The following is a 15,546-nucleotide window of genomic DNA, read 5'->3' as shown; positions in this document are numbered from 1 at the left end:
TGCTCTCAATATCACATGGAAGAGTCACTAAGATAGACCACATTCTGGGCTATAAAACACACCTCAACAAATTTAAAAGAATAGAAAATATGCAAAGTATGTTTTCAGACTACAGTGGAATGAAACTAGAAAGCAATAAAAATAAGACAACTGGAAAATCCCAAATTATTTGGAAATTAAACAGCACACTTCTAAATAACACACAAGTCAAAGAAGAAGTTTCAAGAGAAGTTAAAAGTTGCTTTGAACTAAATAAAAATGAAAATATATCATCAAAATTTGTGGGATGCAGTGAAACCAGTGCTTAGAGGGAAATCTATAACATTAAGTGCATATATTAGAAAAGAAGAAAGATCTGATATCAATACCAATATTCTACCTCAGGACACCAGAGAAAGAAAAAAAATTTAAGCTCAAAGCAAGCAGAAAAACAGAAATAATAAAAGAGCAGAATCAATGAAATTGAAAATAGCAAAACAAGAGAGAATCAATAAAGCCAAAAACTGGTTCCTTGAAAAGGTCAATAAAATTAATAAACCTGTAGCCATGCTCACCAAGGAAAAAAGAGAGAAGACACCAATTACCAACAGCAGAAATGGAGAGATCACCACTACTGATCCCAGGGACATTAAAAGGATAATAAAGGAATACTGCAGATACCTCTAAGCCCACAGATTTGATAACTTTAGATAAAATGGACTAATTTCGTAAAAGACACAAAACTCACACAAAGACAAACAGACCATCTGAATATGGCTATACCTATTGAAGAAATTTATTCAATGATTAATAACCCTCCAAAAAAAAAGCACCAGATCCAGATGATTTATTGGTGAATTCTATGAAACATTCAAGGAAGAAATGATACAAATTCTCTACAATATCTTCCAGAAAAATCGAAGCAGAGGGATCACTTCCTAACTCATCCTATGAGGCCAGTATTACCCTAATACCCAAACCGGAAAAAGACATTGCCAAAGAAAACTACAGACCAGTATCTCTTATGAAAATAGAAACCAAATCCTCAAAAAAAAAAAATTAGTAACTCAAAAACAACAATGTATAAACAAAATTATATAGTACAAGTATATAATTTACCTGGGATTTATTCCAGGTATGCAAGACTGGTTCAACATTTGAAAATCAATCAATGACATCCATCACAACAGGCTAAGAAGAAAAATCACATGATCATATATCAGTTGATGCAGAAAAAGCATTTAACAAAATTCAATACCCATTCATGATAAAAACTCCTAGGAATAGAGGGGAACGTCCTCAAGTTGGTAAAGAAAATTTACTTTTAAAAAGTTTTAAACGAACTGCAGTTATCTTCATATTTAATGTTAAGAAATTAGATGCTTTCCCCTTAAGGTCAGAAACAAGTCAAAATGTCTCCTCTTACCACTCTTATTCGACATCATACTGAAAGTCCTAGCTAATGAAATAAAACAAGAAAAGGAAATAAAATTTATAAAGACTGGAAAGGAAGAAATAAGCTCTTTATTCACAGATGACATAATTGTCTATGTAGAAAATCCCAAACAAATGCCAAAAAGAAAAAAAAACCTTTTTGGAACTAATAAGCAAGCACAGTTGCAGGATAGAAGTTTAGTATATAAAAGTCAGTCGCTTTCCTATATACCAGCAATGAACAAATGGAATTTGATAAAAACAAAAACAAACTTCATTTACAATAACACATACACACACAAAGAGAAATACTTTGGTATAAGTTAGTATGAACTCATGTTTTGCTTATTATAAATACAGATAGTTAATATAGAAATACAGTTATGTCTGGGATGAGTCCTAGGAATCTGCATTTTAAACTGGCATCCCAAGGTGATTCTGATGCAGGCAGTCCAAAGACCACACTTTGAGAAGCACAGAGTAGCTGAATACAGTTGAAACAAATGGACTCCTCAATTGCCAGGCAGTAAGGTATCTTTGAGCAAACTGCTTCTCCCTGTAGGGAGTGTGGCTGGTCAGCATGGACCTTTTTGTTTACACAGAAGTGACACATCACTAATGAACCAGCCTTAGGCAAGAAGTTAAGAAGGCAAATCTCTAGCCTCCTGCAGCCTCCTATGTCATAACTGTTCACCAGATTCCAGGGAACTCTCCTTGAAACTGTGAGCCCTAGTCCTCTTCACCACTCCACTTTCCCACCCCCAGAATACCTGCTCTCGAGAAGAAACATCAATTATTCCTTACTGTTTTACTACGAATTTAAGTCAGTGCATTAGCTCTCTTAAAAATATTTACAGTCTCAGGGATCTATAAAGTATTAAATAATCTCTAGTTCAGGAATAGAAAATAACAGCTCCAGTTTCAGGAGGAAGCAGGAAAGTATTTTGGGGGCAAATGGGTAGGAGAATGTTGATAAGCCACTTGCTCAGATCCGGGATCTGTGGCCTCAGGCTCTGGACCACTTGACCTCCCATCCCCAAGAGCTGTCTCCTGAAGCCCCGTCCCTCCTATCCCTACCTTTGGCCTTTTCCACATGATGGCCTTCATCTTGGTTTTCTGGCTCAGCTCATGGGAGCCCAGGGACTGAACACCTGCTGGGAACACACGGTCTTCAAAGAGGCACTTCTGAGCCAGGCACCGTTGTCTGAGAACAACAAAATCCTGCCCCTCATACTTGAGGGGCCGTGTGGCGGTGCCTTCTCCGTTTCTCCTGTTCCTCTCCCGGATCACACGGTCACAGAAGAATCCTGGCAGCAGGTAGGGCATGGTGACCGCTCAGGGAGTGGAGCTGGGACTTCACTGTGGCCTCTCTCCTGCTGCGCCCTCAGTCCAAGGCCTAATCCTCCCGTGAATGGGCCGGAGCCTATATAGCTCCTCCACTCTCAGCAGCGCAATGCAAATGAACACAGCCCAGAGAAAGGCCGTGGTCAGAGTCAGCAGCTTTGGCTGGAGGCCCCTGAGCCCACGGTCAAGGGGCAACACCATGCCAGTCAGACAGGGAGCTGGCAAGGGGAGCGAGAGAGCCAGGGACAGCCCCAGGACAGGCCACAAGACCTGCAGACCTTCAGGCTACTTCCATCAGCCTTGCTGGGATTCTTTCTTTAAAAAGAGAAAATATAGTTACAGAGAGGCTTACCCTGCCTCAGCAAAAGGCATTCATGCCTTTAACACTGGCGGCCAATGGGATATAGCATGGGGCCTTCGAAACATGCTGTATACACTAATCCTATACAGGCTCCTGAATGCATAGGAGGATTCTGTTCCGGGCCATTGTCTGAGGTTAATGAAGCCTTCATTCTCCTGATGTCCCTGCCCCATCCCCCCAAAGACCTTGACTGGCCATTTAGGGACTCTAATCTGTGAGAGGGACCCAGAGGGTAGGTAGCTTGACCTCAAATGAGAGTCCCTGTTAGAGTGGGTTCCAGTGCAGTGAACAGACATCCACGGTTGTGAGTTCAGGACCTTTGAGGCAGAGAAAGTGGTAGATGGGGAAGGAGGATAAATGTGTGTTGGAATATATTCACAAGAAAACTGAGCTTTTTCAAAATTTCACCATGCACAGACGGGCAACTCGAGAGTAAGGGCAGGGAGCTGGCATGGGTGGAAACTCCGTTCTGGCAGCCTTCCCACTAGGAGGATGCCGTCTCCCTGTCCACTTGTTCACTCTTGTCAGTTTTTGTCAGTGCTTCTCAAAGTGTGGACTTTGGACTACCTGCATCAGAATCACCTGGGATGCAAGTTTAAAATGCAGATTCTAGGGCTTACCCCAGACCTAAGGATTCAGATCCTCTTGGTAGGGGTTTGGGACTCTGCAATTTAAATAAGCACATCAGAGATTCTATGTTCACTAGTGTTTGAAACCATGACGTTGGCTTTACAGGACACTATAATAGCTCAACGTAATTCTTTTTTTTTTTTTTTTTTTTTTGCGGTATGTGGGCCCCTCTCACTGTTGTGGCCTCTCCCGCTGCGGAGCACAGGCTCCGGACGCGCAGGCCCAGCAGCCATGGCTCATGGGGCCCAGCCACTCCGCGGCATGCGGGATCCTCCCGAACTGGGGCACGAACCCACGTCCCCTGCATCGGCAGGTGGACTCTCAACCATTGCGCCACCAGGAAAGCCCTCAACGTAATTCTTGAGGTCAGTTTTTTTAAGAAATAATTTTATTTTTATTCAGTTTATACATGAACAAAGTTTTAAAAAGTCAAACAAAAGTTACCTAGAGGAATAGCAGTCTCTTGCCCTGCAAATTTCTCTCCTCAGAGACAGCCACTTTTAATTCTTTTAGCTCTTTCTTCTGGTATTTACCTCTATATTTCTAAATAATATGCTTATTTTATTACTTTTTAATTTATTATTTTTAGAAAGTATCAATAGAATTCCTATTTGGGGGAATGAGATTTAGGTTTCTCACATTATGCTCTGCCCATCATCTTCCCAAAATACTTATGTCATAAATTTTAGAGAAATTAAAATTCATTATTTCCTTTAATATAATTAAATATTGTTCACTTCTTAACTAAGTAGTATGCTGTGTTACATTTCCTTTCTGTATAAATGTTTCTTTTCTCTTATTCTTTATAATTCTCTGATTTTTTTATGTATCCATCAGTGCTTTTCTTCAGCAGTAGTTTTTACAAATACTTAAATGCATAGATAACCTAGAGGTTCATTGCTCCCCAACCTAGGGCCTTCCTTTGCAGCCCTTCTCCCCTACAGACCAGACCAGCAATCTTCCAGGTCTGGAGCAGTGGCCTGGGACTGACTGCCCTTCTCCTGGGTGGAAATCTGTTTCCTGGATTTTAACCCTTCTTTGGTTCACTCCTCGATTTTACTGGCACACAACTTGCAGTTTTCGTAAGAATGGATGAGTGGGAGGTAAGTCACTTGAGTCCTTGCCCATCTATCTCTTTTCTATCTTTGCACTTGATTGAAAATTTGTCTAGGTGTTTTAGGTTGAAAATCAGTTTCCTTCAGAAGTTTTAAGGCATTGTCTCATTGCTCCTGGCATCTGGTGTTGAGAAGTATGATGCAATTTTTATGAACATTCCTTTGTATGTGACCTGTCTTTTCCCTCTGAAAGCTTTTAGGGTTTTCTCCCTTCTCCCTCTCCCCAACAATCCCCCACCCCAATTCCGAAAGCTACATTTGTGTGTCTTGGTATGAGTTTATTTATTTTTAAAATTCTTTGTGCTGAGCCCTCAGTGACTCCTTTCAAGGTAGAGAATTTTGTCCCCAGTTCTGGGATATTCTTATATTATTTCTTTTACATTTCTCTCCCTTTCAATTATTTTTTCTCCCTTTCTTCCTTTCTCTCTTTCTTTTTTTCCTTTTCCTTGATTTTATATTTTAACCCTGTTATTGAAATGTTAGATTTTCGCTATCACAGTTTTTTAGCTTTTTATTATGAAAAATTTCAAACTTGCAGAAAAGTTTAAAGAATGGACACCCATATAACTTACATCTACATTCAACAATTGTTAACATTTTGCCATCTTTGTTTTACCTACCTATGTATGTATAGATTTTATTATTTTTTTGCTGAACCATTTGAAAGAGTGTTGTTCATACAATGACAGTTTACACCTACTTAGGGATATACTTAGGATACACCAGGCATCTCCTAAAGACAAGAACACTCTCCTACTGACCATAATGCCATTATCACTAAGAAAATTAACTACTGCTCTCTAATATTATCCAAGATCCAAATCCCTGTGATAATTTTTTCAGTTGTTCCCCAAATGTCTTTTATAGATGCTTTTATTTTTTGAACCAGTATCCAATTAATGTTCACAATGAAATTTAATAATTCAATAATTGGATTAGGTGGTGTTAAAGTGGGAATTAGTGAATTGGAAGCTACTTCAGAAGAAATCACGTAGAATACCACACAGAGAATCAAAGATGGGAAATTTTTTTAAAGAAGAGGTTAAGATATATGTGATAGAGCAAGATAAGATCAGCATATATTTCATTGGAATTCTAGAAGAAGATAATAGAAAATATGGGGAGAAATAATATTCTAAGAGATTTTCTACAATGGATTAATGACTCCTATCCTCAGATTCAAGATCCTAATGAATCCTAAGCAGGAAAGATATAAAGAAATACACGTTTAGACACAACAATGCAGAATACCATAGACAGAGAGGAGTTTGAAAGCAGTCAGAGAGAAAAGGCAGATGGCCTATTAAGGGATACCAAATAGAATGATTGCTGACTTCAACAACAACGTAATCCAGAGGACAGCACTGAGAATAAACCTAGGGCTGATTACTCAGGAAAAGTATTTTAAGAGTGACAGCAAATTTCACACAAATAAAAATTGAAACGCTTACTACAAACAGACCCCCACTAAAGGAACTTTTAAACAATGTACTTTAGGAAAAAGTAAAATTATTCTAGAAAGAAAAGTCTAAGACTCAGGAAGGATCAGTAAACAAAGAAATTGGCAAATGTGTGTAAATTTAAGCAAATATTGAAAAATTATAATATTTTCTAAGTTTAAGGTTGAAAAATCAAGATAGAGATAAAATTCTGAACAACCATGGCATATTAGTTAGAAGAGGAGTACTTAAAGTGCTCTACGTTCCTCATATTATTTATGAGAAAAATAATGGTATTGATATTTCAGGCTTCGTCAAGATAATATGTATGCTAACAATTTAAGGCAACCACTGAAAAGACAGAAACAATCAATAACTTCCAAACTAGTAGAAAGAAAAAAAAAAATGAGAGAAAGCACTTTTAATCAATTAAAAGGACATAAAGAGGAAAACAGGAACATTTCAAAAGAAATACAAACAGAAAGGTTATGGTTAGGAAGATAGAAATAAACCCAAAGTACATCAAAGCTCATAATCAATGTAAATAGACTAAAATCTCCAGTTAAAAGACAAAGGTTTTGGACTTCCCTGATGGTTCAGTGGTTAAGAATCCGCCTTCCAATGCAGGGGACCTGGGTTTGATCCCTGGTCGGGGAACTAAGATCCCACATGCCGCAGGACAACTAAGCCCCCACACACAACTACTGAGCCCATGCACCACATCAGGACATAGAAATGTTGAAAGTAAAAGAATGAAAAAAAAATATATCAAGCAAAAACTTGCCCCCAAAGTTGCTGTATCTACATTAATATCCAATATGATTGACTTTAGAGAAAAAAAAAAAAGGTTTTTAAAGAGATAAAATGGTTACTAAAAATTCCTAGAAGAATAAATATTACCACTGACTCAAGAAGAAAAACAATTTCAAATGATCCCATTATTATTGAAGAGGCTGTATTTTCATTAATAAATAAAATCTTCCCTTAAAGAAAACACTGGCAAAATTCTACCAAATATTTAAGAAGCATATAACTCCATCTTACACAGTCTCTTCACAGAATAGAAGAAAGAACATTCCCCACTCATTTTAGGAGGTTAATATAACCTTGATCCCAAAATGGGACAGCACCAGAAAGGGAAATATTAAGCCAATCTCACTAATGATCATATATGCAAAAACCTAAATAAAGGATTTGTAAGCCGAAATTCAGTGACATGTAAAAATGATAATACATTCTAAGTTTGTTTTATTCTAAGAATGCAAGGGGTCAATACTGGAAAACTCTATTAATGTAATTTTGTATATTAACTGTTTAAAGAAGGAAAATCACGATTTTCTCAATAAATGCAGAAAAAGTATTAAAGTTCAACAACCATTTATGATTTTAAAAGAAACTCTTAGCAAAGCAGGAATAGAGGGGAACTTTCTTAATGATAAGTTGTTTCTACAAATCAATGTGTAGAAAATCTATTCAACAGTGAAACATTAAGAATACTCCCTTTAAAATGGGAAACCTGAGGAAGATGCCTGCTATCTCCTTAGTTATTAACATTATGCTAGAGGGTTTCGCCAGTGCAATAAAACACGAATTAGGCTGCTAAATACAGTTGTGCATAATGCACTGGGTAGCTCCATTATTATTTTCACATGACCTAACTATTTATACAGAAACATAGACTCTATAGACAAATAACTTGGGATCAATAATCAAATTATTAGAATTACTAAGAGTTTAGTGGGAGTTCCCTGGCAGTCCAGTGGTTACTCGGACTCGGCACTTTCACTGCTGTGGCCCGGGTTCAATCCCTGGTATCCTGCAAGCCACGTGGCTCGGCCAAGAGAAAAAGAAAAAAGGCTTATTGGCACAAGGTGTGTTAGCACAAAGATAGACACACACAACGGAACACAACAGAGAGCGCAGAAACAGAGCCACGCATTGATAGATATTTGATTTATTTAAAAAGTGTCATGTAAAAGGGATTGTCTTTTTAATGAATTGTGCTGGAAACTTTGAATATCCATATGGAAAAACAACAAAATGTGATCCCTATCTTATATGCAAAAATCATTTCTAGATGTATTATAGACCCAAATATGAAGGCAGAAAAATAAAGTTTCTAAATGATAATAAAAAAGAATTACTTTGGTTTAGGAAAAACATTCTTAACAGAACACAAAAAGCACTAACTATAAAGGAAAAAATAAATTAAGAATTAATTTAGAACTTCTAATTAAGAGCTTTTAATTTAGAATTTTTTAAGTAAAAAAATACCCTTAAAAGAGGGAAAAGTTTGGACTTCCCTGGCAGTCCAGTGGTTAAGACTCTGGGCTTCCAATGCAGGAGGCGCGGGTTCGATCCCTGGTCAGGGAGATAAGATCCCACATGCCACGTGGTGTGGCCAAAAAATGGGAAAAAAAGCACATCTAAACAATAAATGATTAGTATCCAGGATACATAAAGAATGCTTATGATTCAAGTTGAAAAAAACAAATGACTCAATAGAAAAATGAGCGAAAGACATTAACAGCTATTTTGTGGACAGCAAGATAAATAATCAAGAACTACATGAATTATGAAAAGATGATCTTCTTTATTCATAATCAATGAAATGCATCTTCTCATACCTTTCTTGGCTATTTCTGTCTCTGCCCCTCCCATTCTCAGAGCTCTACTGCTGAGTTATTTCAGCTTGTTCCTCCCATGATGTCTAGAGTCCTGTCTCCATCACGACTTTCAGGAGGAGCTGCTGTCTTGCGGAATATAATGGGAGGCAGTCCTAAATGTTATCGATATTTATAGAATTGTCACACTTTCGCCCAAACTTATGCTTCCCCAGCCCCACTCCAGGATGGCACTGTGATGATTCTCTGCTGAGTAGAGAGGGGGCTGGCTCTCAACTGGGTACCTCATTTTGCCTTTCACTTACCATCACCGCTATTGACAATCGCGCTAAGCAAGTCATGTACGGTATCTCATTTAATCCTTACAACAACTCTATGAAAGTAGGAATTTTCATTTTCTTTTCACATGGGAGGAAACTGAGACCCAGAAATGGTCCGTAACTTGCCTGAGGTCACATTGGTAAGAGGGGGAGCCGGGATTTGAATCCAGTTTCTTTGACTTGAAAGCCTGTGCACTTCGTCACCGTGTTATGCTCCTGTCCTCAGCTGCCTATCCTAATATTGCTACCTAACCTTGAGCACCTACTAGGATTTTATGGATACTCAGATACAGCCATATGATGAGAATATCACTATGTGCATTATAGAAGAGAAACTCGAAACTTGGAAAGTTTATGTGACTTGCTAGGGGCAGAGCCAAGGTTCAGACCAGGTCTGTTTGGTTCTAAATCCAGCTGTCTTAACCACTCTGCACCATGCCCCCAATTCTTCCTTTTAGCGGCTAGCCCAGGGATCCCCACTTCTTTCTAAACTGTCTGACAGATGATGACACTAAAACAGATTACAAGCAGACCTCCCAGCTGGTTTTACTGGAAAGATGATACCCCTGAGAGAAGCAGCTGCACAGCGACTGGGCTCTAGGCCCAGAAACAGAGGGCTCACTGCACACAGCATCGGTGTTTCTGTAGCTCTGCTCCCTCCCTCTCATCTCACACTGGAATGAAATAAATTTATTTTGTGCCAAACTAGGATTTCTTCTTTTCGGAATTGAGTAACTCAGGTCACGTGACCCCCTGCGGGGAAGTTACCCAGGGTGGGGTGTTAATTATAGAGGTGATGGGCATGTGGAAGAGGTCGTTAGAGCAACAGACCTCTGGTGTCCCCACAGATTGTCAGAAAACTTTCAACTTCAGAGTGCTGATGTAAAGGCCAAGCACTGGGTCCCAGGAAGTCAATAGGCAGCTGTCTTCTACATTTCACTCCTTTTCTTTAACTCTAGTTCAGACTAAAAGGAACCAGCCTCCTTGAAGAAATGATTCATTCCAGATCTAGAGCAAGAAATGTACAAGATGAGCCTGAGACTTTTTGTTGTGGCCAGAAAACAAGGAAGCTATTGAAAATGAATGGGGTCATGTCAAATGATACAGGCAACTTGTAGGAGGCTCCCATTGTCTGAAGATGGGACAATTTGAACATCAAAAAGAATAATGACTGTAATAGATTAAACTATGTTGCAGTGTTTCCTACTGATCACACTGTTCATAGGGTATTATCTCAAGCTGTGATACCTAGGAATAGAGAGAACATACGAATACTGTTGATTCTCATTATTCATGGTAGTTACATTCTATAAAGTCACTGTGACTGTGAGTGCTCAATTAGTGAATATTGAGTCATTGCACCTGGAGGAAATACAGCATTAGATTCCTGGGTGTCTACCGTCAATACATAACCTTATTTTATGTGTGTTTCTGTGTAAAGACACCTTATTTAATATATATATTAATTCATTAACATTGAACTCACAGCACTATAGCTCATGCCTGAATGAAGCTTATCTAACACATGTATTTTCTCTCCAAGGCACATCACAGCCTTCTTGCACTTAAGAACACTAAATAGCACTTCAGCACTACACGTTGGGGGACATTTTATTTATTTATTTATTTATTTATTTGCCCTAAGCCTGTTTGCTTCATTTTTTTTTAAAACATGTTTACTCTTCTTTTTTTTTTTTAATTTTATTTTTGGCTGTGTTGGATCTTTGCTGCTGTGCGTGGGCTTTCTCTAGTAGCGGCGAGCATGGGCTACTCTTTGTTGCTGTGTGCAGGCTTCTCATTGCGGTGGCTTCTCTTGTTGTGGAGCACGGGCTCTAGGCCTGTGGGCTTCAGTAGTGTGGCACGCGGCCTCAGTAGTTGTGGCCCAAGTGCTCTAGAGCGCAGGCTCAGTAGTTGTGGCATATGGGCTTAGTTGTTCCGCAGCATGTGGGATCTTCCCGGACCAGGGCTTGAACCCATGTGCCCTGCATTGGCAGGCAGATTCTTAACCATTGTGCCACCAGGGAAGTCTTCATCAGGGACATTTTAAACAGAGAAAAAACGTGGCACCAGACTATGAAAACGATACTTGGTTATAGTCTGAGAGCTGAAACTAAAAGGCAGAGGGTAACCTTGTCTGACTTCAGCTGGGAACATGCATGGAGGGAGACTCAAAATTTTCACTGCCCTACACATGTCAGCAAATGACCGAAGAGGCACCATGGATATTGATTTGGGGGTTACAAATAAATTTCAGTGAGTAGGTGAATTCACAAATACAGAATCCACAAGTCCTGAGGATCGACTGTATGTGGATCATAGCATTGACAACTCCAGGGTTGGAAAAATCACACCTATGGGGTAGAGTTGAGAAGTTTTATGACTATTTGATCTGAAGCAACTAAAGGAAGGATGGCATTATTCACGAATAAGGAGAATTACTATATAGAGGAAATCAGCTGACTCAATTTCACTGTCTGCTGGATCAGGGCCGGATATAATGTGCTAAAATTGTGGCCGGAAGAGTTCTGGCTAGAAATAAGGGTGAACTTTCAGACTGAGAAAGGTACTAACTATAGGTTAATAAAGGAGATGGGGGCATCGTTTTCCCTTCAAAACCTTAACATCAGGAAAGAAGTCCATCTACCTGGAGTGGCAAAAAGTAGTAGTTCCCAAACGTTTTTCAAGCCTATGATTTATAAGGAGTTTTTTTATAGCAGCTTTGATACTGCTTTATAATATATACTCTCTATTCCTGGTGTTCTTGGAGGGTATAATACACTCCTAAAAGTTCTGATGGTGATTATTTAAACCTGAAGTTTGGTTGAAACTGTTAAAGCAAGTGTCAGCTTCTCTTAAGCAGTATGCTTCCCAGGTGTTAGCTGAGGGCTCATGGTTCCTTGGAGATCCTGAATCCCCACATCATAGCCTCTGAGAGGTCAGACCCTCCTCCCTCCCACCACAGTTCGGCGGGTTCCGGGCAGCTTGCTTCTTTATGCTTCTGTCTTTCCCCACTCCTGTGCTTTCCACATTCTGACTTCCTGGTGTGCTGGCCCAGTTCGGCCTGTGTAAATCAAGACGCTAACTTCCGCCCTTTACTGAGAAAAGTTATATACTTGCCTCCGGCGTTTCACAAATTCATTGGTAAAGAGGTCTTTGAGGGTCAGGTCAAGGGGAGGGATGACCCTCACCTGTGTGGTCTCCTGCCCTGTTGCTTCCCCCACCCCCCTTTGGTTTCTGTTCTAGCTCTCCTTCCTCTTGTAAGTAAATCAGCATTTTTTTTTCCTTTTTTTTCCCCTAGAAAACAACCATGTCCAGCCCCCTTCCTATAACTACAAGAATCTTCCTACTTTTTCCTTATGTGTTTTCCTCTTGAAGAGAAAAGCTGACGATTCAGCCACGGTAAGGATTCACATATAAACACATCTGGATAAATATGTATAAAATATCAAAGATAATTTTGTAGTGGTAACAAGACCTAACCTGAAGAATGTAGTGGTTTATTTTATTTTTTAATTTTTGTCTGGTGTAACAGCTTGGGACAAGGGAGAAGTTAGCTCTGCCTGGATGCTGGGGACTTGGGAAGGGGTAGGAGACCAGGTCAGACAGAGAGCAGCAAAGCCCAGCTGGTGGGGTTGGATTCAGGCTGCTAGGCAACAGAGGAGAAAGAAATGGTTTGGGAAAAGGAGTAGGAAGGGGATGGCAGGACTGTGAGTTAAGGGGGAAAGGGGTCTTATTTGTCTATTCTCAAGGTACTTTTCCCCCCTCATATTTTAACATCCCTGAAATTGTGATGCATGTTATATTAGAAAGCCTCCTCCAATTGCATTCAGCTGGGTGGTGGTCGTGACCTTCCATGGATACCCTCTGATAAGATCTTAGTACCAGCATCAAAATCTTCTAGACTTGTTGAAAGATGGTTCATGATAAATTACAACTTGGGAAACTTACCTAAACTCTAGCCTTAAAAAGAGTGTAAATCAAGAGATTTCCAGGTATGGAAACTATAGGAAATAAAGTCACCTGTTCAGAATATAAAGGGGCTGCTGTCTGTCTGGGAAAGAGGTTTCCTCAGGTCTAGGTGTTGGCAGAGGGAGCTAGCTGACCCAAGGAGTGCAGGAGAGCAGGGCTGAGAGCCAGTTAGACCAACCAGGGCAAAGCACAGTTGGATATGGGGTTGTAATAATAATAACAGGTAAGAGGGAAGGCATACACCAGAGGAATGTGGGTGAAGTTGGGACCCAGCTCCGAACTGGCAAAGGGTCAGGCTCTGAAAAGATGGAGCCATGGGGACAGGACCTGAGGGGAAGAGGCAGTTAGGCAGCCTATGGCTGGAGGCCCAGCCATTGCCGGTCAGTTATAAAGCACTGGATCTGGAGATAAAGGAAAGATGGTAAATTCCCCCAACCCCCAAGAACAGTGGAAACAAAGCTGAGCAGAAAGTGGCTCAGGGAAAATGCAGAATCCCAGCTATCAGCCCCAGGAGCTTAGACGGCAGAGGAGGAAGGGAAAACAGATTTCCTAGGGAAAGAGCTGACGGGATAAATTGGGGGTGGCTGTCCATCAATGATGCAGTTTTGACCTCAACTCAGCTGTGAATGGGAGGCCCAAATAGGTTATAACCTCTCCTGGCAGAGCCAAGAGACACTGAGGCTGTATCCATCACGTGCAGTTTAACCTGAAGTCTGACTTAACCTGGTTCCCAAATAGGTTGACTCCTGCTTCTCTGGGGTCCAGGTTAGGGTGGGGCTGGAATGAGATGGAATTTCCTGAAAGGTGACTCTGCCTAGAGCCAGAGACAGGGGAGGCTCAGGAACACGTTGCCAGTCTCTGTTGTTGGCGGCCTTAGTGAGCTGAGCTGACTCAGAGGGTTAGCACTGCATAGAATCTTCTATGCAGAATCCTTGCACAGAATCCTTGTGCCCTGCACCACAAGAGGATGTGAGTCAACTTGCCTATGGAGGGGCCCTCGCCGGGAAGGGCAGAGGCACCAAGAAGGGAGATGCTGCCTCCCAAGGGAGAATTCCCTCGTGGGCTTCTGGGTCTCCGTGGAGCGATCTGGGGGTCCTGCATTCACAAGGGAAGGAGGGTACCAGATGCACAAGGCCTTGTAGCTGGCCCGTGTCCCATCCCTCCAAAAGCAAAAGGGATCTAGGTTGCCCCTGATTTTAAGAGTGATTGCAGGAGAGTACGGAGAAATAACCTGGAATGCACAAGGCAAAGGCAGATGGGGAAAATGGGAGCATTTGCTCACCGCCTTATTCCAGAGGTTGTCATAGCCGACAACTGAGTGAGGAGCCAAGTTCCCCGACCCAGTGTGATTCCCCCTTTATGTGGTCACCTTCACCCTCGAATGATGCACTCACATTTCACAATCAGACACACATTTTGTATTTGATGGGGATGACTGTAATGGCCCAAAAGGACAGGCAGTTTCCTGCCCACGAGGGGATGGTTCATACGCATATCCTCTTGTTCAGTTGGACCGATTCACTTAGATCAGGCACGAGATACTCAAACACATTGCTTTGAGTAGTATCTTGACTGGTCTAAAGGCTGTGTATGAGAAGACTTAGAACAACAGAGCAGCTGAATGTGTAGGGGTCCAGGAGAGAGGGTGACGGAGAGATGGACAGGGAGGCCGGGGCTGACTGGAGAAGGGCCTATAGCCCAGGTAAGGAGTTTGGACTTATCTGAAAACATGGGGGGAGGGGAGAACAGTGTCATTGAAGATATTTCATCAGGGATGCGACGTGTCCCAGTTCCCTCGCAATAGGGCAGTGACTAGGTTGGAGAATGAAGTTCTTTCCAGTCCTCCCTTCCAAACTGAGGGCCCTCAGGACAGTCACGGGCCTGAGCATAGAGCCGGCAGGGAAGGAAAGGGGCCCTTGTGGAACACACAGGGTGAGGACAGGGTTGTTGGATATTTAACCTGGATATTTCATCTCAGGTTAAAAGGAAACACATGGCTTGGGACTTCCCTGGCGGTCCAGTGGTTAGGACTCCGCGCTTTCACTGCCGAGTGTCCGGGTCCAATCCCTGGTCAGGGAACTAAGATCCCACAAGCTGCACTGTGGCCAAAACAAAACAAAAGAAACACATGGCTCATGAATAGCACTGGGCCTCAGTTTAACCTGATGAATCTCATGAATAGCACTGGGGCTCAGATGAAATGGTTTCCTCAGGAGGGTTTCTCTCCCTGGCCTGGGTTAGCTCTCCTTTGCCTTCTGAAGCGCTCTGAAACTCATCACTCTTGTTCAAAGCCTGTCTTGCCTTCAGGACTCTAGGCTCCAGGAGAGCAGG

The 15,546-nt window shown here is 41.2% G+C and overlaps 1 protein-coding gene and 1 long non-coding RNA gene across 5 annotated transcripts in view; one reads left to right on the top strand and one right to left on the bottom strand.

The window, feature by feature from the left end:
* Nucleotides 1-15,546, top strand: part of LOC117311085 (uncharacterized) — a 47,817-nt gene that overhangs the window by 18,500 nt on the left and 13,771 nt on the right. The window contains exon 6 of the long non-coding RNA XR_004525139.2: nt 12,545-12,645. This is a non-coding gene — a long non-coding RNA (uncharacterized lncRNA). The remainder of the gene's footprint in view (nt 1-12,544; nt 12,646-15,546) is intronic.
* The window catches only part of CAPN3 (calpain 3), a 48,229-nt gene that overhangs the window by 31,550 nt on the left and 1,133 nt on the right, over nt 1-15,546 (bottom strand). The window contains exon 1 of one of the 4 annotated variants that reach the window (XM_033851549.2): nt 2,491-2,861. The exons of the other annotated variants lie outside the window; for them this stretch is intronic. Within the exon in view, the coding sequence (XP_033707440.1) occupies nt 2,491-2,739 (249 nt within the window). The 5' untranslated portion in view covers nt 2,740-2,861. Of the gene's footprint in view, nt 1-2,490; nt 2,862-15,546 lie in introns of those variants that run through there. 4 annotated transcript variants of the gene reach the window in all.

This window comes from Tursiops truncatus, chromosome 2 (assembly GCF_011762595.2).
Source record: "Tursiops truncatus isolate mTurTru1 chromosome 2, mTurTru1.mat.Y, whole genome shotgun sequence".
NCBI classification, from domain to species: Eukaryota; Metazoa; Chordata; class Mammalia; order Artiodactyla; family Delphinidae; genus Tursiops; species Tursiops truncatus.
The sequence above is the reverse complement of the archived record's forward strand: the minus strand, read 5'-3'. Positions and strand labels throughout refer to the sequence as shown.